The sequence below is a fragment of the Dendropsophus ebraccatus genome, chromosome 9 (genome assembly GCF_027789765.1).
Source record: "Dendropsophus ebraccatus isolate aDenEbr1 chromosome 9, aDenEbr1.pat, whole genome shotgun sequence".
Classification (NCBI taxonomy): domain Eukaryota; kingdom Metazoa; phylum Chordata; class Amphibia; order Anura; family Hylidae; genus Dendropsophus; species Dendropsophus ebraccatus.
The window spans coordinates 48,885,229-48,911,586 of NC_091462.1; the positions used below are offsets into that span (position 1 = coordinate 48,885,229).

The 26,358-nt window shown below is 45.8% G+C and overlaps 1 protein-coding gene across 2 annotated transcripts in view; it reads left to right on the forward strand.

Moving 5' to 3' along the window:
- Nucleotides 1-4,950: 4,950 nt before the first annotated feature.
- Nucleotides 4,951-26,358, forward strand: part of KANSL1L (KAT8 regulatory NSL complex subunit 1 like) — a 60,985-nt gene continuing 39,577 nt past the window's right edge. For both annotated transcript variants that reach the window (XM_069983222.1, XM_069983223.1), the window contains exons 1-2: nt 4,951-5,079; nt 20,227-21,239. In XM_069983222.1, the coding sequence (XP_069839323.1) occupies nt 20,260-21,239 (980 nt within the window). In that variant the 5' untranslated portion in view covers nt 4,951-5,079; nt 20,227-20,259. The remainder of the gene's footprint in view (nt 5,080-20,226; nt 21,240-26,358) is intronic.

Sequence of the window (26,358 nt, forward strand, 5' to 3'; positions counted from 1 at the left end):
TTCCTGCAGCATATAATTATTTTTTACACATTATAGGAGTAATTATCTAATTCTAATAATTCATTGTTACATTTATTACAAGTTATGTTTGTGATATGAAAAAAAAAATAGTATAACGCATAACACACATTTGGTGAATATCAACCCAGTGTGGTCAAATCATGGTTTATTGCAACGATTTTGTTAAAGATGCAGCACTTTGCTATCATTTTGTGGTAATGACAGTGCTAAAACACAGTCTGATGGTACCATGCGACTATATCCATACACTTGAATCGGGAGCTTTTACTGATGATAGAAGTGTGAATGCATGCATTGCGCCTTATGGCTTTCACATATCCAACTGCACTGTTCACATTTTGTATAATTGTCTCTAAAATACTTTGATGTTTGAAACTGAATGCAAGACATCTATAAAAGCTGGCAATAAGCGTACACAGGCTGCCCACACCCAGGAATCTTATGCCCTTCAGTCATAGATGTGTATGCACAAGTATTTTCTGTTGAATAATGTCATGTGTAAATCTCCTATTACAGCTGCTATATTTGTTAAGAGAGTCAGTCTGCAAAATTCATCACAAAGGGATATTACATGTACATTTATACATTATATTACAGACACTGGTGCAGACCTGACTGCGGCTCTGGTGACCTGACTGCGGCTGTGATGACCTGACTGCGGCTGTAATGACCTGACTGTGGCTCTGGTGACCTGACTGCGGCTCTGGTGACCTGACTGCGGCTCTGGTGACCTGACTGCAGCTCTGGTGACCTGACTGCGGCTGTGATGACCTGACTGCGGCTGTGATGACCTGACTGTGGCTGTGATGATCTGACTGCGGCTGTGGTGACCTGACTGCGGCTCTGATGACCTGACTGCGGCTCTGATGACCTGACTGCGGCTGTGATGACCTGACTGCGGCTGTGATGACCTGACTGCGGCTGTATTTACCTGACTGCGGCTGTGGTGACCTGACTGCGGCTCTGATGACCTGACTGCGGCTCTGATGACCTGTAGATGCATAAGAATAGGGCTAGTCTTTATGAGATACTTCTTTTAATGGGACACTTATGAGAGACATTGTGGATTCAAAAAATCTGTCATGTGGCCAAACGATTTGTAATGCCATGATAAGAGTTTTTTTTTTTTATAAGACCTAATATCCGCCAAAACGTGATTTTAGGCTGAATTGAATTGACTGCAACCTTACCAGGGAAACAATGGGCACTGAGCTAGTCACTGGCTGGGCAGTCGTTTCACTCAACGTCGACATGTCTGAGGAAACAGCAGCGGGGAACAGGTACGATCATAACTGCAGTGGCAAGGGATTAAATGGGGCCAGAAAGTATACTATAACCCTTTAAAATATTGAGGTAAAATAATGATATGGTTGATAAATCTGGCATAAAAGCCTATGGTTAAATATGAAAGTAACCAAGAAGAAAAATATGACAGATGTATACTGCATATTTATTCTGCCACAAATCTCTGTGTGAAATATATATGGTTTGTTCACTCATACTGAATAAACTGTGGATACACTGGGGTTTTATACCCTTGCATTAGAGAGCCTGATGGCAACACATTTAAAAGCCATATTGGCACCCAGCTTTCCCAATCTAGATTCACAGACTATGTTTGTCTCCTTATGTCCATGGCAGGGCTTATTTCCATGCCTGACAGCCATCGGCTCTATTTCAAATGCAGATGTTTTTAAGCTCCTGAGTCTCTTTCACCTAAATTTATGTTTATAGTAATAATAATAGATGTAGACTTGAACTTGAAAATTTAATGTGAATTAATAGATGTTTTAACAAACAGTAAATAAATATTTGGGGTTTTCGAATTTCTTTTTAGATGTAAATTGGCCATCTTTGATCTGTTTCATGTTTTACAAATATAGCCCAGGAACCTGTATGTGCACATAGCCTTATGGTGAAGGAGGTGTAGCATCCACCCAGCTCATCATTTATGGGCTATGGGTGGGTTCACACTACAGAATCCTCGCTGATAAGTTCTGGCGGATTCCGTCACTCGTACCCGCTCACGGCCATGTGCATCTCCGCCCGTGCCATAGACACCATTCTATAGCCGGGCAGATTCCGCATTCTCCCAAAAGAACTGACGTGACGTGGAATCGGCCAAGCCATAGAATGGTGTCTATGGCACGGGCAGATATGCTCGCTGCTGCGAACGGGTATGAGTGACGGAATCCGCCGGAACTTATTGGCACGGATTCCATAGTGTGAACCCACCCTCAGGCTGGGTTCACACATAGTATATTTCAGTCAGTATTTTGCAACCCCAACCAGGAGTGTATTGAAAACACAGAAAGGATCTGTTCACACAATGTTGAAATTGAGTGGATGGCCGCCATATAACGGTAAATAACAGCCATTATTTCAATATAACAGCTGTTGTTTATAAATAACAGCAAATATTTGCCATTAAATGGCGGCCATCCACTCAATTTCAACATTGTGTAAACAGATCCTTTCTGTGTTTTCAATCCACTCCTGGTTTTGGTTGTAATACAAGGACCAAAATAGTGAGCAAAAATACTGTGTGTGAACCCAGCCTCATACTGTATAATCCAGGGTGACGCATGTTCTAAAGGTTGGGTTCTTCTTTGTAAGAGGAAGAAAAAACACATGCATATACCACACATAAACCAGAAGAGTTTTATGCCCAATATATACAATTCAGCAGTAAAATGTGACAAGGACTTAATGTGCTCAATGATGCAGAGTAGATGATGAAGCATAAATTGGTCCATAGAAACAGAAGGATTATTTGCATTTTTCCTCTTCATTACCGCCCCGGAGTGTTCTTGTGACTGTGCATTCAGCATGCCCATTACCGCCCAGTACTGTACATTTACTAAGCCGTCATACCGCTGTGCTTCATTAGAAACTAAATTTACAGACTTGTTCCCGACGTCAGATCCTAACCAAACAGTATATATTAAAAATGATTCCTCTATGTAAACTACCCCAGAAGCCAGATGATATTTATTTCACTCCCATTCGTATTGTGCAGTTAAACACATTTTCAGGGTACGCTATTACTTATTATTTCACGGGTGATATTATATTGATTGATATGATGCATCACAGGACAATATCTGTGCAGAAACTTTCTACACCGTGTAGATGAGATCTGTACAATCATATTCTCCCCCGGTCTGGTACTGAATTCAACTATGGAGGTTACAAATCTGCAGGGGAATTTACTCACTGCAAAATGTGGGCGCATTGTGGAGGACTGAGTGGGCGATCATGTACACTATTATATAAGTTACCGCTGATGGGATCCAACCAAATGTAATAATGCACGGATATGCACTGTTTTATTCAGCAAACACCACTGACACATATGTCCCAAATGGAAGCCAAAATTACACAATTTTTGCCTCCATCAGGTAAATTGGGGGGGGGGGGGGGGGGGGGGGGGGTATCTATGGATCTATTGAAAGCATTTGCATTAACCTCTGTTATAGGACCCTATGTATGATGGATGCGACTAAGTGTCGTCCTGCATAGATGTAAGTAAAACTTATGCATCACAAATTCCCTCTAGCTCGGACACAGTGTGAACCCAGCCTAAGGCCTAATTTACATGTCCCGCAAAGTTGCTCATAATTACAGATCACAAGCACTTTAAGGGCCCATTGATTTCTATTGTGCTATTCACATGATCTGAGTTTTCACAGATCCACAATACGTTCCATTTAAGAACAGGACACGCTCTAGAGCGGGGCCTGATCAAGGCTCAGATTCCCCATAGAAGTGTATGGGATCTGCATTTTTGACGGGTTCCACGGATGCAACGTATGTAAATACATGAGAAATGGATGTGATGTGGACTTTCAATTTTTGTGCAACTGATTTTAAATAATTTTATTTGGGTGGGTACAGATACACTGAACATTTTCTGCCACACATCATACCCTAAGGCAGGGACGGGGAACCTTTGGCCCTCCAGCTGCTGCAAAACTACAATTCCCATCATGCCTGGCCTGGACAGCCATTTACATGGGCTGATTATATACGAGTGTTCCGAGAAAGCAGTTCATGACCCACTCATCTGCTGATCACATCTTTGGTGTGGCAGTAAAATCCATTGTTATCGCCCACACATATCTCATAATCACATAGATCGGAGATGTGCGGCCAGTAACAGTGAATGTTAATGGCCCCACTAATGATACAGCCATCGTTGGTGCAGCCCGGCCTTGTAAAGGCAAACCAGCACCAATCTGGCTTTGATAGTCCAGGCATGATGGGAATCAACAGCTGGCGGGCCCACGGTTCCCAATTCCGCCCTGACACTATACATGCCTCTGCTACACCACACACCTGTGGATTCTGACTTGGGAAAATCTGCATGAAATCCGCACGGTATCTGCAATGTGTGACTATGCCCTCCCCTTCATCTGATGGGTTTGCATTAATATAATCTAAACAGATGAAATATCAATCTCTACTTAGTGCAATGGCAGATCATGTGTGACGGATAACTGAGATCAGAGACGCTTCATCTGGATGACAGGTGATCGACCAGATCCCCTGAGATGACCTATACGATCACTTTATTTCCGTGATCACTGATTACCCGTCCGCCCCATCCCTGGTACACACCGGAGCCGGGTGCTGTAAGCGCCACATGTCTCATTCATAATATTTACATCCCTGACTCCTCCGCTGTCCGCTCCCGCCCGCACCGCAGCCTCCCGTCACTTCTCCCGCCCATGCCACTTACACAGACGGAGTAACCCGCCACGTAAACACGCCCATCTCTGCCTCTATTGGATGAATGAGAATCCTCGCCTCCTTCCATTGGATCACCACTGACGTTTCTAAAGGGTTCTTTTGCATACTGCTTCCTCATTGGTCAGATATCTGGACGGTTGGCGACTGATTGGCTAAGCTGCTTATGTAGCTCGTGTTACTTTACTAGTAAGCCCGGGGCGGCAGTTTGGCACGCTCTTCTGTGAGGAGTAGAAGGTCCGGGCACAGACTGAGCGGTCAGCGCGGCACCCCGCTGCTCATCCGGCAATCACCGCGACCACGGGGCAGGTAGGGGGCGACATAAGGGGCAAACATACTCCCCGTCACATAGCAAGGGGATGGGGGATCGGTATGTAGGCGATCGGGCGAACGAGACTACGGAGCCATATGATATATGATTGGAGGAAAATTGTGCGCGGGGGCGGGGCTTAGTTGTAGCGTGATCTTGATCCGCGATGTGGCGCAGAACGTTATAGATGGTGTCTGGTGCGGTCCGCGGGGGAGAGAAGAACCGCACGCTCTGCACGGGGGCAGGCTCTGTAGTATACCGGAATATAGGAGTGATGGGCAGGCTCTGTAGTATACCGGAATATAGGAGTGATGGGCAGGCTCTGTAGTATACCGGAATATAGGAGTGATGGGCAGGCTCTGTAGTGTACCGGAATATAGGAGTGATGGGCAGGCTCTGTAGTATACCGGAATATAGGAGTGATGGGCAGGCTCTGTAGTATACCGGAATATAGGAGTGATGGGCAGGCTCTGTAGTATACCGGAATATAGGAGTGATGGGCAGGCTCTACAGTGTACCGGAATATAGGAGTGATGGGCAGGCTATGTACTGTACAGGAATATAGGAGTGATGGGCAGGCTCTGTAGTATACCGGAATATAGGAGTGATGAGCAGGCTCTGTAGTATACCGGAATATAGCAGTGATGGGCAGGCTCTGTAGTGTACCGGAATATAGGAGTGATGGGCAGGCTCTGTAGTATACCGGAATATAGGAGTGATGGGCAGGCTCTGTAGTGTGCGGGAATATAGGAGTGATGGGCAGGCTCTGTAGTGTGCGGGAATATAGGAGTGATGGGCAGGCTCTGTAGTGTGCGGGAATATAGGAGTGATGGGCAGGCTCTGTAGTATACCGGAATATAGCAGTGATGGGCAGGCTCTGTAGTGTACCGGAATATAGGAGTGATGGGCAGGCTCTGTAGTATACCGGAATATAGGAGTGATGGGCAGGCTCTGTAGTGTACCGGAATATAGCAGTGATGGGCAGGCTATGTAGTGTGCGGGAATATAGGAGTGATGGGCAGGCTCTGTAGTGTGCGGGAATATAGGAGTGATGGGCAGGCTCTGTAGTGTACCGGAATATAGGAGTGATGGGCAGGCTCTGTAGTATACCGGAATATAGGAGTGATGGGCAGGCTCTGTAGTATACCGGAATATAGGAGTGATGGGCAGGCTCTGTAGTATACCGGAATATAGGAGTGATGGGCAGGCTCTGTAGTGTACCGGAATATAGGAGTGATGGGCAGGCTCTGTAGTGTGCAGGAATATAGGAGTGATGGGCAGGCTCTGTAGTGTGGCGGGAATATAGGAGTGATGGGCAGGCTCTGTAGTGTGCGGGAATATAGGAGTGATGGGCAGGCTCTGTAGTATACCGGAATATAGGAGTGATGGGCAGGCTCTGTAGTGTGCGGGAATATAGGAGTGATGGGCAGGCTCTGTAGTATACCGGAATATAGGAGTGATGGGCAGGCTCTGTAGTATACCGGAATATAGGAGTGATGGGCAGGCTCTGTAGTGTGCGGGAATATAGGAGTGATGGGCAGGCTCTGTAGTGTACCGGAATATAGGAGTGATGGGCAGGCTCTGTAGTGTGCGGGAATATAGGAGTGATGGGCAGGCTCTGTAGTATACCGGAATATAGGAGTGATGGGCAGGCTCTGTAGTGTGCGGGAATATAGGAGTGATGGGCAGGCTCTGTAGTGTGGCAGGAATATAGGAGTGATGGGCAGGCTCTGTAGTGTACCGGAATATAGGAGTGATGGGCAGGCTCTGTAGTGTGCAGGAATATAGGAGTGATGGGCAGGCTCTGTAGTGTGGCAGGAATATAGGAGTGATGGGCAGGCTCTATAGTATACTAGAATATAGGAGTGATGGGCAGGCTCTGTAGTGTGCAGGAATATAGGAGTGATGGGCAGGCTCTGTAGTGTGCAGGAATATAGGAGTGATGGGCAGGCTCTATAGTGTACAGAAATATAGGAGTGATGGGCATGCTCTGTAGTGTACCGGAATATAGGAGTGATGGGCAGGCTCTGTAGTATACCGGAATATAGGAGTGATGGGCAGGCTCTGTAGTATACCGGAATATAGGAGTGATGGGCAGGCTCTGTAGTATACCGGAATATAGGAGTGATGGGCAGGCTCTGTAGTGTGCGGGAATATAGGAGTGATGGGCAGGCTCTGTAGTGTACCGGAATATAGGAGTGATGGCCAGGCTCTGTAGTATACCGGAATATAGGAGTGATGGGCAGGCTCTGTAGTGTGCAGGAATATAGGAGTGATGGGCAGGCTCTGTAGTGTGCAGGAATATAGGAGTGATGGGTAGGCTCTGTAGTGTACCGGAATATAGGAGTGATGGGCAGGCTCTGTAGTGTGCAGGAATATAGGAGTGATGGGCAGGCTCTGTAGTATACCGGAATATAGGAGTGATGGGCAGGCTCTGTAGTGTGCAGGAATATAGGAGTGATGGGCAGGCTCTGTAGTATACCGGAATATAGGAGTGATGGGCAGGCTCTGTAGTGCAGGAATATAGGAGTGATGGGCAGGCTCTGTAGTGTACCGGAATATAGGAGTGATGGGCAGGCTCTGTAGTATACCGGAATATAGGAGTGATGGGCAGGCTCTGTAGTATACCGGAATATAGGAGTGATGGGCAGGCTCTGTAGTATACCGGAATATAGGAGTGATGGGCAGGCTTTGTAGTGTGCAGGAATATAGCAGTGATGGGCAGGCTCTGTAGTGTGCGGGAATATAGGAGTGATGGGCAGGCTCTGTAGTGTGCGGGAATATAGGAGTGATGGGCAGGCTCTGTAGTGTGCGGGAATATAGGAGTGATGGGCAGGCTCTGTAGTGTGCGGGAATATAGGAGTGATGGGCAGGCTCTGTAGTGTGCGGGAATATAGGAGTGATGGGCAGGCTCTGTAGTGTGCGGGAATATAGGAGTGATGGGCAGGCTCTGTAGTGTGCAGGAATATAGGAGTGATGGGCAGGCTCTGTAGTGTGCGGGAATATAGGAGTGATGGGCAGGCTCTGTAGTGTACCGGAATATAGGAGTGATGGGCAGGCTCTGTAGTGTGCGGGAATATAGGAGTGATGGGCAGGCTCTGTAGTGTGGCAGGAATATAGGAGTGATGGGCAGGCTCTATAGTATACTAGAATATAGGAGTGATGGGCAGGCTCTGTAGTGTGCAGGAATATAGGAGTGATGGGCAGGCTCTGTAGTGTGGCAGGAATATAGGAGTGATGGGCAGGCTCTGTAGTGTGCGGGAATATAGAAGTGATGGGCAGGCTCTGTAGTATACCGGAATATAGGAGTGATGGGCAGGCTCTGTAGTATACCGGAATATAGGAGTGATGGGCAGGCTCTGTAGTGTACCGGAATATAGGAGTGATGGGCAGGCTCTGTAGTATACTGGAATATAGGAGTGATGGGCAGGCTCTGTAGTGTGCGGGAATATAGGAGTGATGGGCAGGCTCTGTAGTATACCGGAATATAGGAGTGATGGGCAGGCTCTGTAGTGTGCGGGAATATAGGAGTGATGGGCAGGCTCTGTAGTATACAGGAATATAGGAGTGATGGGCAGGCTCTGTAGTGTGCAGGAATATAGGAGTGATGGGCAGGCTCTGTAGTGTGCGGGAATATAGGAGTGATGGGCAGGCTCTGTAGTGTGCGGGAATATAGGAGTGATGGGCAGGCTCTGTAGTGTGCGGGAATATAGGAGTGATGGGCAGGCTCTGTAGTGTGCGGGAATATAGGAGTGATGGGCAGGCTCTGTAGTATGCGGGAATATAGGAGTGATGGGCAGGCTCTGTAGTATACCGGAATATAGGAGTGATGGGCAGGCTCTATAGTGTACAGGAATATAGGAGTGATGGGCAGGCTCTGTAGTATACCGGAATATATAGGAGTGATGGGCAGGCTCTGTAGTGTACCGGAATATAGGAGTGATGGGCAGGCTCTGTAGTATACCGGAATATAGGAGTGATGGGCAGGCTCTGTAGTGTGCGGGAATATAGGAGTGATGGGCAGGCTCTGTAGTGTACCGGAATATAGGAGTGATGGCCAGGCTCTGTAGTGTGCAGGAATATAGGAGTGATGGGCAGGCTCTGTAGTATACCGGAATATAGGAGTGATGGGCAGGCTCTGTAGTGTGCAGGAATATAGGAGTGATGGGCAGGCTCTGTAGTGTACCGGAATATAGGAGTGATGGGCAGGCTCTATAGTATACTAGAATATAGGAGTGATGGGCAGGCTCTGTAGTGTACAGGAATATAGGAGTGATGGGCAGGCTCTGTAGTGTGGCAGGAATATAGGAGTGATGGGCAGGCTCTGTAGTGTGGCAGGAATATAGGAGTGATGGGCAGGCTCTGTAGTATACCGGAATATAGGAGTGATGGGCAGGCTCTGTAGTATACCGGAATATAGGAGTGATGGGCAGGCTCTATAGTATACCGGAATATAGGAGTGATGGGCAGGCTCTGTAGTATACCGGAATATAGGAGTGATGGGCAGGCTCTGTAGTGTACCGGAATATAGGAGTGATGGGCAGGCTCTGTAGTGTGCAGGAATATAGGAGTGATGGGCAGGCTCTGTAGTGTACCGGAATATAGGAGTGATGGGCAGGCTCTGTAGTGTGCAGGAATATAGGAGTGATGGGCAGGCTCTGTAGTATACCGGAATATAGGAGTGATGGGCAGGCTCTGTAGTGTGCAGGAATATAGGAGTGATGGGCAGGCTCTATAGTATACTAGAATATAGGAGTGATGGGCAGGCTCTGTAGTGTGCAGGATTGTAGGAGTAATGGGCAGGCTCTGTAGTGTGCAGGAATATAGGAGTGATGGGCAGGCTCTGTAGTATACCGGAATATAGGAGTGATGGGCAGGCTCTGTAGTATACTAGAATATAGGAGTGATGGGCAGGCTCTATAGTATACTAGAATATAGGAGTAATGGGCAGGCTCTGTAGTGTGCAGGATTGTAGGAGTAATGGGCAGGCTCTGTATTATGTAATGCCAGGACCCACCATACCTCTCACTGACCTCAGGGCCGGGCAGTTCCTTGCCCATCCATGGCCTCTTCTCAGTACAGACAAGTGTGTGGTGTCATAGAGAGCAGTGTTCCCTAACATGTGGCTTCTTGCTGTCAGGACATGATGGGAGTTGTAGTGTTGTCTAAGGTTGGAGAGCACTGGAGGGTTTACTGCTGCTTTTTATTCACTTCAGACTTATAACTGTGAGAGTTCTTTTTGAGCCATAGTGTTATAATTTGCCACATGTATCCTCCTTCCTATATAGTGGTACCTTGGTTTAATAGTAACTTGGATTAAGAGTGTTTTGCAAGAAGAGCTCACAGTTTTTCAAAATTGTTACTTGAATTAGCATTGCTTTGGCTTAAGAGCTCCCTGTACTGTGTGGAAGGTGGAGTGGGGGAGGGGCATGGTCTGCATAGCGGGGTCTACAGCACTGTACTCTGACCCAGGAAGTCTCCCTCACCTTCCAAATCATAGCAGATCCACTTCAGGCTGGGGCTTATATCAGGGGACAGGACTGTGGAGGTAATCTCTCCATAGCTGTAACCCCTCTCTCCCCGGACAGAGAGTGCTGCTATACTGTGCCCACATCTGCCCTGTTCATTCCTTCATGCTCCATGCAGTCTCTGTCAGCCCTTGTGTTTCACATCCTCTCCATTCCTGCTATAATGTTCCTGCACTCACGCTCAGCTATACACACTGCTGCTATAATGTGCCTGCACTCACACTCAGCTATACACACTGCTGTATAGAAAAGTTTCTGTTACTGTCCTCCTGCACAGTTCTGTGATTCTCACTTCCGGATCTGCAGTTCCATCCTGTACCTACAAACTGCTGATGTGTTATCAGGTTTTTGCAGTTACCATACCATGCTGATTGCTATACTGTACAGTAACTTATAATATCACATATCCAGCTGTTTCTCATTGTTTGTTGCATCTCTTCTACAGTACATGTTATTCAGAATAAAAAAATTATTTTTGGTTTGTGGAATCAATTGTCTGCATTTCTTATGGAAAAATTTGCTTTGGTTTAAAAGTGGATTTGGATTACAAGCACAGTCCCGGAACGAATTATGCTCGTAATCCAAGGTACCACTGTATGTCCATATGTGCATCCTCCTTATATGTCCATATGCGTATCCTCCTCCCTATATGTCCATATGCGTATCCTCCTCCTTGTATGTCCATATATGCATCCTCTTCCCTATATGTCCATATGCGTATCCTCCTCCTTGTATGTCCATATGTGTATCCTCCTCCTTGTATGTCCATATGCGTATCCTCCTCCTTGTATGTCCATATATGCATCCTCCTCCCTGTATGTCCATATGCGTATCCTCCTCCCTATATGTCCATATGTGTATCCTCCTCCCTATATGTCCATATGCGTATCCTCCTCCTTGTATGTCCATATATGCATCCTCCTCCCTATATGTCCATATGCGTATCCTCCTCCTTGTATGTCCATATGTGTATCCTCCTCCTTGTATGTCCATATGCGTATCCTCCTCCTTGTATGTCCATATATGCATCCTCCTCCCTGTATGTCCATATGCGTATCCTCCTCCCTATATGTCCATATGTGTATCCTCCTCCCTATATGTCCATATGCGTATCCTCCTCCTTGTATGTCCATATATGCATCCTCCTCCCTATATGTCCATATGCGTATCCTCCTCCTTGTATGTCCATATGTGTATCCTCCTCCTTGTATGTCCATATGCGTATCCTCCTCCTTGTATGTCCATATATGCATCCTCCTCCCTGTATGTCCATATGCGTATCCTCCTCCCTATATGTCCATATGCGTATCCTCCTCCCTATATGTCCATATGCGTATCCTCCTCCCTATATGTCCATATATGCATCCTCCTCCCTATATGTCCATATGCGTATCCTCCTCATTGTATGTCCATATATGCATCCTCCTCCCTGTATGTCCATATGCGTATCCTCCTCCCTATATGTCCATATGCGTATCCTCCTCCCTATATGTCCATATGCGTATCCTCCTCCCTATATGTCCATATGCGTATCCTCCTCCCTATATGTCCATATGCGTATCCTCCTCCTTGTATGTCCATATGTCCATATGCGTATCCTCCTCCTTGTATGTCCATATATGCATCCTCCTCCCTGTATGTCCATATGCGTATCCTCCTCCCTATATGTCCATATGCGTATCCTCCTCCCTATATGTCCATATGCGTATCCTCCTCCCTATATGTCCATATGCGTATCCTCCTCCTTGTATGTCCATATATGCATCCTCCTCCCTATATGTCCATATGCGTATCCTCCTCCTTGTATGTCCATATCAGGGCTCCAGACTAAAAAATTTACCTAGGAGCCATTGGCTCCTAACCTGAAAAATTTAGGCGCCAAATAGAATATTTGGTCGCCAACATTTTAAAACATGTAAAATTAATGTTATGTTAAATGGGACTTACTGTGTGCAGAGGCCACGGCAGCCTCCTCCTCCTTTAGATTCTTTCTTTTCTTAGTTTGAAAACATTCAACATGGAAACTTGCAACTTGACAACCATATACCCCCCTGCTGCCGGTGTGTTCCCTCAGCCAGCTGCCATCTTACCGGCAATGATCTACTATATATATATATATATATATAGCCCCCGGCAGCCTATGACATATAGCCCCTGTGGCAATGTATATGGGAAGTGGTACTGTGCAGTGTATATACATACACACACTGAGGGAAGTGGTACTGTGCAGTGTATATACATACAGACACTAAAGGGAAGTGGTACTGTGCAGTGTATATACATACAGACACTGAGGGAAGTGGTACTGTGCAGTGTATATACATACAGACACTAAAGGGAAGTGGTACTGTGCAGTGTATATACATACAGACACTGAGGGAAGTGGTAGTGTGCAGTGTATATACATACAGACACTGAGGGAAGTGGTACTGTGCAGTCTATATATACAGACACTGAGGGAAGTGGTACTGTGCAGTCTATACATACAGACACTGAGGGAAGTGGTACTGTGCAGTCTATACATACACACTGAGGGAAGTGGTACCGTGCAGTCTATATATACAGACACTGAGGGAAGTGGTACTGTGCAGTCTATACATACACACTGAGGGAAGTGGTACCGTGCAGTCTATATATACAGACACTGAGGGAAGTGGTACTGTGCAGTCTATACATACACACTGAGGGAAGTGGTACTGTGCAGTCTATATATACAGACACTGAGGGAAGTGGTACTGTGCAGTCTATATATACAGACACTGAGGGAAGTAGTACTGTGCAGTCTATATATACAGACACTGAGGAAAGTGGTACTGTGCAGTCTATACATACACACTGAGGGAAGTGGTACTGTGCAGTCTATACATACAGACACTGAGGGAAGTGGTACTGTGCAGTCTATACATACACACTGAGGGAAGTGGTACTGTGCAGTCTATATATACAGACACTGAGGGAAGTGGTACTGTGCAGTCTATACATACACACTGAGGGAAGTGGTACTGTGCAGTCTATATATACACAGACACTGAGGGAAGTGGTACTGTGCAGTCTATATATACAGACACTGAGGGAAGTGGTACTGTGCAGTCTATATATACATACACTGAGGGAAGTGGTACTGTGCAGTCTATACATACACACTGAGGGAAGTGGTACTGTGCAGTCTATATATACAGACACTGAGGGAAGTGGTACTGTGCAGTCTATACATACACACTGAGGGAAGTGGTACTGTGCAGTCTATATATACAGACACTGAGGGAAGTGGTACTGTGCAGTCTATACATACACACTGAGGGAAGTGGTACTGTGCAGTCTATACATACACACTGAGGGAAGTGGTACTGTGCAGTCTATATATACAGACACTGAGGGAAGTGGTACTGTGCAGTCTATACATACACACTGAGGGAAGTGGTACTGTGCAGTCTATATATACAGACACTGAGGGAAGTGGTACTGTGCAGTCTATATATACAGACACTGAGGGAAGTGGTACTGTGCAGTCTATACATACACACTGAGGGAAGTGGTACTGTGCAGTCTATATATACAGACACTGAGGGAAGTGGTACTGTGCAGTCTATATATACAGACACTGAGGGAAGTGGTACTGTGCAGTCTATACATACACACTGAGGGAAGTGGTACTGTGCAGTCTATATATACAGACACTGAGGGAAGTGGTACTGTGCAGTCTATACATACACACTGAGGGAAGTGGTACTGTGCAGTCTATATATACAGACACTGAGGGAAGTGGTACTGTGCAGTCTATATATACAGACACTGAGGGAAGTGGTACTGTGCAGTCTATATATACAGACACTGAGGGAAGTGGTACTGTGCAGTCTATATATACAGACACTGAGGGAAGTGGTACTGTGCAGTCTATACATACACACTGAGGGAAGTGGTACTGTGCAGCCTATATATACAGACACTGAGGGAAGTGGTACTGTGCAGTCTATACATACACACTGAGGGAAGTGGTACTGTGCAGTCTATACATACAGACACTGAGGGAAGTGGTACTGTGCAGTCTATACATACACACTGAGGGAAGTGGTACTGTGCAGTCTATATATACAGACACTGAGGGAAGTGGTACTGTGCAGTCTATACATACACACTGAGGGAAGTGGTACTGTGCAGTCTATATATACAGACACTGAGGGAAGTGGTACTGTGCAGTCTATACATACACACTGAGGGAAGTGGTACTGTGCAGTCTATATATACAGACACTGAGGGAAGTGGTACTGTGCAGTCTATATATACAGACACTGAGGGAAGTGGTACTGTGCAGTCTATATATACAGACACTGAGGGAAGTGGTACTGTGCAGTCTATATATACAGACACTGAGGGAAGTGGTACTGTGCAGTCTATACATACACACTGAGGGAAGTGGTACTGTGCAGCCTATATATACAGACACTGAGGGAAGTGGTACTGTGCAGTCTATATATACAGACACTGAGGGAAGTGGTACTGTGCAGTCTATACATACCCCCCCCCCCTCGCACCCCACACGCACTGACTACCGCACCTGGCCGCCATCACAACAGACACACTACCAATCCACCGCCCAGGCCGCGGTCCCCACACACACATTACTGGCCGGCCGCCACCCCTGCCGTCCCTCCGGTTGTACTCACCCACTCACCCACAATCTAAGCTTGGTGCCGCTGGGGTGAACTTGAAGAACCCCCGGGTGAGGAGAGGAGGAAGAGAGGCGCTGGAGGAGTATGGCGCCTCTGCGGCCGTCCGTCCAATGAATGACGGATGTGCTGGATGACGTCATTGGAGAAGCGTGTCCCCAGTGTGCGGGGACACGCTTCGGTGCGGAAGGTGGTCATTGTCCTTAAAGAGACAGCGCGCCGCCGCCGGGGCCAGTCGCAAATGGCGCCCAGATTAATAAATGTCAGTCGCATTGGCGACCATTTTGGTCATCTGGAGCCCTGCATATATGCATCCTCCTCCCTATATGTCCATATGCGTAACCTCCTCCTTGTATGTCCATATGTGTATCCTCCTCCTTGTATGTCCATATGCGTATCCTCCTCCCTATATGTCCATATGCGTATCCTCCTCCCTATATGTCCATATGTGTATCCTCCTCCTTGTATGTCCATATGCGTATCCTCCTCCCTATATGTCCATATGCGCATCCTCCTCCCTGTATGTCCATATGCGTATCCTCCTCCCTATATGTCCATATGCGCATCCTCCTCCCTATATGTCCATATGCGTATCCTCCTCCCTATATTTCCATATGCGTATCCTCCTCCTTGTATGTCCATATATGCATCCTCCTCCCTATATGTCCATATGCGTATCCTCCTCCTTGTATGTCCATATGTGTATCCTCCTTCTTGTATGTCCATATGCGTATCCTCCTCCCTATATATCCATATGCGCATCCTCCTCCCTATATGTCCATATGCGCATCCTCCTCCCTGTATGTCTATATGTGCATCCTCCTCCCTATATGTCCATATGCGTATCCTCCTCCTTGTATGTCCATATATGCATCCTCCTCCCTATATGTCCATATGCTTATCCTCCTCCTTGTATGTCCATATGTGTATTCTCCTCCTTGTATGTCCATATGTGTATCCTCCTCCTTGTATGTCCATATGTGTATCCTCCTCCTTGTATGTCCATATGTGTATTATCCTCATCCTGGTCACAGCTATAACCATGGGGATGTGCACTAATCCTTCTTATAGTGCTGGTGATAAAACCTACAGTTTTGTACTTTATTTAATGCATTCCTTATGAATATGTAGCACTGTTCCCCCATGATACCCTGTACACCCGTGCTACCAGACATCTCCAATGTCCACAAGATGGCTAACCAAGCAGTCTCATATTGAAGACCCTTTAAATAGCTAAAAAAAATGCAAAATAAAAGTTCTGACCACCCTTCTTTTCCAGTTTTTTTTTAAATAAAAAATCTACTGCAATGTGTGAACACAACATTAAAGGCACTAATAGAAGCTACAGCTCACTGCACTAACAAGCCCTTGGAGAGCTCCATAGACCCGGAAACAGTTGCACGTCCTCGTATATACGGCAATGCAAAGCATAATATGTGTCCAGAGCTTAAAGGGGTTTTCCCACCTGCTGAACCTTCAGTTTGGCACCACTGTGTCCCCCCTTATTTCCTGGTTTGGCACAGAGGAGGAACCAGGACAAGGATGGAGCGAGGACGCTGAGCTGAACCACAGGCTTGCTATAAAATGAAACACATATTGAAGGAGTAATTATTTATAATCAAAGGTTTTCTTCTTTACACTTACTGAAAGATGACACAAATATTGATATCAGAATATTATAAATATTTATCGTTTTTTAAAGTCAGAGCAAAGAGAACCACAAAGAGCACAGCACTACCCAGCAGAGGCCCAGTACCTGAATCATTGTCACCAGAAGAGACCACAGGAAGGAGGGACTCACACTGTTGGGCAAAGAGTCTGATGGTAACCTCGGGCTGCCATGACAGTGGATCAGCTGTGACGCTTATACCATCCACAATGTGCCAACAAAACTGTATAAATGCCCCTGTCAGCATTCTGAAGTGCAGGGAGCCTACGAAAAGGTCAGCACGGTGGCTCAGTGGTTAGCACTGTAGTCTTGCAGCGCTGGGGTTCTGGGTTCATATCCCACCAAGGACAACATCTGCAAAGAGTTTGTATGTTCTCTCTGTGTTTGCGTTGGTTTCCTCCCAAAACATACAGATAGGTGAATTTAGATTGTGAGCCCTAATGGGGACAGCGAACAATAATTGGCAAAAACTTTGTAAAGTGCTGCGGAATCTGTGTGCGCTATACAAATAAAAGCATTATTATTATTATAAAATAGAGATCAGGGCTGGGTTATTAAAGTGACACTGTCGCCCCCTTTGTGCATTCTGACATCTCTACACAGGTGTGAAGGGTAAATTTAGCGATTTTCATACCTTATTTTATATCATACGTCATGGTGCTTGTTCAAGAAAAAAGTCATCTTTTATCAAATGCAGATTATGTTAAGTGGGCGGGGCCTCACGGCATTAGTGCCACTTAGCCCCGCCCACAACACCACCATAGGCCCCGCCCCCTCGTCAGCCATTGGAACAGGCTGGCCTAAAGGTCTAGGCCCCACCCCCCTCTAGGGCGGGGCCAATGGTGGCGTTGTGGGCGGGGCTAAGTGGCACTAATGCGAGGCCCCGCCCACTTAACATATTCTGCAGTTGATAAAAGATCACTTTTTACTTGAACAAGCACCATGGCGTATGATATAAAATAAGGTATGAAAACCTCTAAATTTTCCCTTTGCACCTGTGTTGAGATGTCAGAATGCACAAAAGGGGGTGACAATGTCACTTTAAGGGAAAATCCCAAACTTACATACTGTAGAAAATCATTTAAAGGAAAAGTCCAGCGAAAATTTTATTAAAGTATTGTATTGCCCCCCAAAAGCTATAGAAATCACCAATATGCACTTATTACGGGAAATGCGTATAAAGTGCTTTTTTCCCTGCACTTACTGCTGCATCAAGGCTTCACTTCCTGGATAACATGGTGATGTCACGACCCGACTCCCAGAGCTGTGCGGGCTGTGGCTGCTGGAGAGGATGATGGCAGGGGGATGCTCAGAGTCCCCCCAGTGCCCTGTGTCCCTCAGTGTCCCCCTGCCATCATCCTCTCCAGCAGCCACAGCCTGCACAGCTCTGGGCGTTGGGTCGTGACATCACCATTTTATCCAGGAAGTGAAGCCTTGATGCAGTAGTAAGTGTAGGGGAAAAAGTTCAATACCTAAGAATGGCACGAAGGAATTGGAGCAGTTTTGCTAGGAAAAGGGGCAGTTTTGCTAGGAAAAGGGGCAAAAATCCCAGTGTCTAGATGTGCTAAGCTAACAGAGACAGGGGCCTGTTTACATTACGTTTATGCATCCTGTTGAAACCTCTTTTGGGTGGTGGGGGCAGTTTGCTTTGGTTACCATGTAACTGCCGTTTTTAAAAACTTGACATGTCAGAAGTGCGTATCGGTCAGGGTCTGGCTGCTAAGAACCCCGGTGATCGCGCGCTGTGGTCCTTCATTTCCGCTTCAGGGAGGGGAATTCCGTAGACTGTTCGTATTAGTAGTCTATGAAATTCAGCTCCCTGTTGCTGAGATGACGGAGCACAGCGTGCGCCAGCCCCTTTGTTCTAGCAATCAGTGGGGTTCTCTCCAGCCGGACCCCGACCGATACGCTTAACATGTCAGAGGTTTTTAAAAACAGTAGTTACACTTTAAGTAGAAGTAAGTGGCAAGAGGCAATAATTGACAATGAGACTGACTTTTTTTATAACCTTGGAAGACTGACTGGACATTTCTACAGGATGCAGAAATGTCATTGAAACAAACCCAAGTGCGGGTCATGTGGTACATTGAAGGGACAGTAATAGTAAACTTTTATGGGATGTCTTCTTTTCGGAGTAATTTAGTTCAGTGTCCAGAATTTCAGGATTGTAGTACAACCATATAGTTGTATGGACTATCAATGCTCTGCATGAACTATATAGGCGTATAGACTACCAGCACTCTGCACAGACCATATAGTTGTATAGACTATCAATGCTCTGCACAGACCATATAGTTGTATAGACTATCAATGCTCTGCACAGACCATATAGTTGTATAGACTATCAATGCTCTGCACAGACCATATAGTTGTATAGACTATCAATGCTCTGCACAGACCATATAGTTGTATAGACTATCAATGCTCTGCACGGACCATATAGTTGTATAGACTATCAATGCTCTGCACAGACCATATAGTTGTATAGACTATCAATGCTCTGCACAGACCATACAGTTGTATAGACTATCAATGCTCTGCACGGACCATATAGTTGCATAGACTATCAATGCTCTGCACGGACCATATAGTTGTATAGACTATCAATGCTCTGCACGGACCATATAGTTGTATAGACTATCAATGCTCTGCACAGACCATATAGTTGTATAGACTATCAATGCTCTGCACGGACCATATAGTTGTATAGACTATCAATTCTCTGCACAGACCATATAGTTGTATAGACTATCAATGCTCTGCACGGACCATATAGTTGTATAGACTATCAATTCTCTGCACGGACCATATAGTTGTATAGACTATCAATGCTCTGCACGGACCATATAGTTGTATAGACTATCAATTCTCTGCACAGACCATATAGTTGTATAGACTATCAATGCTCTGCACGGACCATATAGTTGTATAGACTATCAATGCTCTGCATGGACCATATAGTTGCAGCTCCTGAGACCACAGCTATTTTACAGATGGACATGTTAGGACATCCAGTGCTAACGTTATTTATTAATCCTGGAGATTCCCTTTAACAATGATCTTCTGTTTCCCAGCTGTGTCTTTGGTCAGTAAATCCCTGACCTTACTCTATCGGTTGTCACACTCTTGTTACCCCAGTGATTTTGAAGGAAACATTTCAGCGATCTTTGTCTGACCATGCGGTTAATAATAAACCCTGTGGGTTACGCTGGTAAATGACTGATGATGGCTTCGGAGCATTGGCTTCTTCTGTAAATCGTTCTTGTTCTTTTTATTTCATAGAGTCACTAAAATATACTCCATCCAGACGTAAAGATGACCCCGGCTCTTACAGATACAGTACCACAAGAACCCGGAGTTCATTTCTCGCCTTGCCTTGGTATAAAGAGCCTGAGCGCAGATCTTGGTGTATGTGTGGATAATACCAAGACTGGATCCAAAGCCAGCAGCTCAAGTGTAGCCTATTGTGATCATTCTCTGTGTCTTCAAGAAGACTTCTCAAGCTTGCCGCAGAATGAATCCCTTTCTTCATCCCAGTACCAAACCCTCTTTGTATTGACGACCAGTTCTGTTATGGACGTGCAGGATAATGGTAGCTTTACATTGATGACAGAGCAGGATTCACACAGACAGAGGTTTCTTGCACAGCATGACGCCCGGCCATTGCTTCCGGAGAAAAAAGTTAAGAGAGAACTTTTTCCAGGAACCATCAGCAAAGTCCTAGCAGATGTAAACAAACTTTGGGATATATCCGTGACTGAGGATGAAGGGGTACATAGGCTGAATGGACGAATAGATGGAGAAAGCCTAGCTATTGCATTTCCTAGTATTTGTTCACTGCCTGACTTAAAGTCAATATCACCAATGAAAGATAAACTACAATCGGCGGCCAATAGGGAATCTGAGGCAAAGCTGTTACACCTAAGATGTCTAAATCGGCAACGAGTACTCCTTAGTCGTGCGCAAAGAGTCAGGAAGCGTTTGCAGTTGCTCTTGGCAAAATACGCTGCGAATCATTGTAGCCAACAGATAGGCGGCTTAGTGAAATACAAGAACTCTGCTAGCCGATCAAGTACAGGAGTACATACACATCCAGATGTGGCAGTACGGCCAACCAAAAGTGCACACATTGACTATAAAGAGGGGGCTACCCAGGCTACACCCGCAGCTATCAGGAAGTTTTCGGTCCCAGCAGCAAGAATTCTAGGTTGTATTCAGCAGGAGCTGGACTCAGATGTAACAGAAAGCAGCTCTGAGGAGGAAGGGGAGGAAAGGCCAAAAATGACTCAGGACTGGTAAGCGACAAGCACAAGCATGGTAGAAGTTATATTACTGTAAGTCTGCAATGATTGTCACACTTTTTCTGGAGTATTTGTGTCCAGTCCTTTAATTGTGAGCTCCAGACTCCTACTTCCTGTCAGCCATATTAAAGGGGTTGGCCACTTTATAGTAAAATTGCTCAGTGTACAGTATTAGTAAGTGTACTCACTGTATATACTGACAGCAGCTCCCTGTGTACCTCATTGAGCTAAAATCAGACTCCCCTCCTCCAGGCTGTGCTGTCCTGCTCTGTGGTGTTTCTGTCCATAAGATGGCTGACATGGAAGAGCATGTGACCATGCCCCGCCCCCCAGTGTCCACCACTGAGCCTGTATATGTCTATAGAGGACAAAGGGGGTGGGGCATGGTCACTCCATTTCGGCCATCTTATGGACAGAAACAAAACAGTGCAGGACAGCACAGCCCGGAGGAGGGGAGACTGATATTAGCTCCTGAGGTACACAGGGAGCTGCTGTCAGTATATACAGTGAGTACACTGAGAAATATTACTATAAAGTTGTAAAGTATAAAGGTGTAAATATACACCTGGTGTAAACTGCCCACAGCAACCAATCACAGCTCCTCTTATATTTTACCAGATCTGAAAGCTGAGCTGATATTGGTTGCTGTGGGCAGTTTACACCCTTTCATAAATCTTCCCCATAGTGTACACTCCGTCCGGGATCGCTAGCGACCACGCAAAAAACTGACATGTCAGTTTTTTTTGCAGCCGCTGTTCACTGAATAGCTGCTGCAGAGAACCTGTCAGTTCACACTCCGGCCGCACGCTCCATTTTGTGCAGCTGTGAATTCGGATGCGGGAGCACACTGATGCGCCCACATCTGAATTCAGCAAAAGTGAAGATCAGCCAGCCTGTACTGCAGTACCGCCCATGATGATCTTCAGTAACACCGGCCATTTTGTGACCCGGCCGGGTCACAGAACGACCGGTGTTATACATAGTGTGAACATGGCCTTAGGGTGCGTTCACACATACAGGATCTGCAGCAGATTTGATGGCCCAGATTAGATTCAAAGCAAATCTGCAACTTCAAATCTGCTGACAGATCTGCTGCTGTATGGGTACTATTACACCAACAGATCTGACGACAGATTATCTGCCAAAGATTTGAAGCCAAACCCAGGAGTTGATTTAAAAAGAGGAGAAATCCAGTCTTTCCTTTATGACCTGTTCTCTGTTTATAGTCCGTTGTATGTGTGTATGTTGTAGTATGTGAGAACGTACCCTTAAAGAATATATTCCATTTGAACACCACTTACAGCTAATAGATTTCAGCTCTGAAGCCAAAAGAACTGTGAATACATTATGGGAGGCATTTATTAAGTCCGGCGTTTTTTACGCCGGACGTAAAAATGCCCCCGCAGCTCCGGTGCTACGGAGATTTATGTAGAGGCGGACTGCCTCTACATAAATCCCGTGCGCGCCGTTGCGCACCGCCGAAAACCTACGCCAGCTGAGGACTGGAGTAGGTTTTCGGCGTACATTTTGGCGGAACGGATGATAAATCGCGCGGACTCTGAGTCCATGCCCTCCGTTCCGCCCACTTTCCGCCCCTTTTCCGCCCCCTGGCGTACTCGGCGGAAAGTGCCGATTTGCGAATATTTTATTCGCAAATCGGCCATTTGCGTATAAAAAAATACGCAAATCGGCACTTTCCGCCGAAAATCATCCGTTCGCCGGATGATACATGTGGCCCTATGGATATTTCTTGGATTCCCTATGTAAAGCATAAAAAAAGCATAAACATATCTGTGAATAGGGAACATTCTGCAGATGAATTCACACAGATATCATTGAATTCAGCTCATGATACTGCCTCAAGTGGTGGCCACAATCTTGGCATATAAAGAGGTTGTGCAGGTGCACCAGGAAATTTGGATAAATGTTAGACTTTTTTGTGTTCCTCTATGGGTGGTCAGGCTGAATAGCGGCGGTATACTCTGTAAATATTTAGTGTGCCTCTTCCCATGGAGAGAGCAACCATGGAAATTCTAAGGTTTATGCAGAAAGAGGAGAAAAACATCTGTGCCCTAGCTGAAAATATAGCAGATTTCCGACATACGCTGTACGCTGCATTGCTTCTGTTCACATTTTAACACGTGAAGCAAGCATTTTCATTTTCTATACTATTATTTTTATTTTATTGTTTATTGCAAGAAAGTAATGTATTTTCATGTGCCTTATGATTGTAACGCTGTCAATGTCTCCTGGAAGGTGCACAGCAATTTCTCTTTCTTTCCAAATCCGAGGGTGGGACCAGAGCTGGGCTGTTTGCTGGTAGTACACAACCAGGTTCTTTTTTCCCTGACTTCTCTAGCCAATCACAGCACAACACATTACCTTCTCTTTTATGAAAATGTACTGAACAGGCTAGTTCTGGGCTAGTCTGTCATATATACACTACTATAGACGGCATGTGGGGGCGGAAGGGGCTACTGATCTGCTGGGTTTGCAAGGTGCTATGTAAGTAAGAAGGTAGTAAACAACAGCAAACAAGCAAAAGGTACAGTTACTGCTGCTGGTATGAGAGGGAAGCATGTACACACAGTGCAGGTCCGCTGGAAGCTCACATTTGCTTCCCCGCTTTTGCACAAACACATGGTATGCCCCTTCCCTACCTGTAATTTGTCTTGTTCAGGTGGTTACTAGAGGCAGATTTCCACTAACAACAAGCAGTGGACAGCAAATTACAGGGAAGGGAGACACCTAGTGGCCAAGATTTTAGAACTGTTTTTCTGTGGGTTAGAAGTCATTTTTGGTAAATGAAATGATTTACAGAAATAGTAATAAGTAATCACATTGGCTATAACATGTTGGGAAGTTGTTTGAGATGACAGTGATCATTTCATGTTATTATTCCCTTTCCATACATTATGCAGGGACAATATAATCAAACAAAATATATACGGTATTTCTCTGTGGTCATTCCTGAAATGTATATTATGATTGAATAGAATTTCCTGATATGTGCACTTTATGCAAGGTCTGATGCTGTTAAGCAAACACATTCTGCTTGTGCCCCTGTGTCATGCAGGCCATGGTGGATCAATGACTTCATTTTGTGGGTTGCTAAGGCAGGGAAAAACATAGAAAGTGTAAGGCTAGATTCACACTGCCTTTTTGTGTATATTTACCATGTAAAATCGTATATATTAAGCGGGTGCTGTTCTGTGCCGTAAAGTAGCATCTGTTTCTCCTATAGGTTTGCAATGTTGTAAAGATATCAGTCAGTCTCTGTCTCCATCATTACATCTCCCCCATTATGAACACGTAGGGCCAATTTTTCATATAGAAAGTCAGTTACATTATGAATTTGTTATGGGAAAAGGAAAACATACACACTCCATGCAGATTTTGCCCTTGGTCAGATCTAAGAAGGATATAACCAAGTGGCATGCAAGCTGAGTTTCTTCCAATAAGATTTATTAAAACCTCATGGTCCCAATACAGCAGAATAGGACTGAATTCTGAAGGCTTCTACAAGACAACAATGCTAACCAGTTATCCGCCATGCTGCCCGAATACACAAATCCATCAGGACTAACCCTTGGGTCAAAAACAGAACTTGCAATTTGTTAATAACTTTAAAATCACTGAATGGTGAATAACAATGTCATTACTGGTTAGGGGAATGGCGTGTTATAGGCAGTAAGTGAACTGTCAGTACTTGTAGCTGATGTGTTGAAAGCAGAAAAAAAAGGATTTTGAGTATCTAAAGAGACATTTATAAAGGTCGCATTGTTATCTGTGGACGGCTGGAGTGCCCGTATAAAAGGGCAGGTTTTGTGGAGTATTCCTGGTATGTAGGATTCATTGCCTTAGAACCATGACTGGCACACAGCTGTCCTGCAGTGCAGAGTGAAAATCTAGGTGTTCTCTACTGATGCTAAATAGGATTATAAAGTGTGAATACATAGACTGCTAACAGGTTGTAATGCACAGTCTTAACAAGTTGACGGCATGTGTGAGGAGGGATGAGGTGGAGAAGGAATGAGGTATGATAAGGGGTGAGGTAGAGGAGGGATAAGGTGGAGAAGCAAAGAGGTGTAAGGAGGGATGAGGTGGAGAAGGAATGAGGTATGATAAGGGGTGAGGTAGAGGAGGGATAAGGTGGAGAAGCAAAGAGGTGTAAGGAGGGATGAGGTGGAGAAGGAATGAGGTATGATAAGGGGTGAGGTAGAGGAGGGATAAGGTGGAGAAGCAAAGAGGTGTGAGAAGGGATGAGGTGGAGAAGGAATGAGGTGTGATAAGGGGTAAGGTAGAGGAGGGATAAGGTGGAGAAGCAAAGAGGTGTGAGAAGGGATGAGGTGGAGAAGGAATGAGGTATGATAAGGGGTGAGGTAGAGGAGGGATAAGGTGGAGAAGCAAAGAGGTGTAAGGAGGGATGAGGTGGAGAAGGAATGAGGTATGATAAGGGGTGAGGTAGAGGAGGGATAAGGTGGAGAAGCAAAGAGGTGTAAGGAGGGATGAGGTGGAGAAGGAATGAGGTATGATAAGGGGTGAGGTAGAGGAGGGATAAGGTGGAGAAGCAAAGAGGTGTGAGAAGGGATGAGGTGGAGAAGGAATGAGGTGTGAGAAGGGATGAAGTGGAGAAGCAGTGAGATGTGAGGAGGGATGAGGTGGAGAAGGAATGAGGTGTGAGGAGGGGTGAGCAGGGATGAAGTGGAGAAGGGATGACGTGGAAGGAGGGGTGAGGTGGAAAAGAGATGAGGTGAAGGAGAGATGAGGAGGGTTGAAGTTGAGGAGAAATGACGTCATGAGGTGTAAGCAGGGATGAAGTAGAGGAGGGATGAGGTGTGAGCAGGGATAAGGTGTGAGCAGGGATGAAGTGGAGAAGGAATGAGGTGTGAGCAGGGATGAAGTGGAGGAGGGATGAGGTGTGAGCAGGGATGAAGTGGAGAAGGAATGAGGTGTGAGCAGGGATGAAGTGGAGGAGGGATGAGGTGTGAGCAGGGATAAGGTGTGAGCAGGGATGAAGTGGAGAAGGAATGAGGTGTGAGCAGGGATGAAGTGGAGGAGGGATGAGGTGTGAGCAGGGATGAAGTGGAGAAGGAATGAGGTGTGAGCAGGG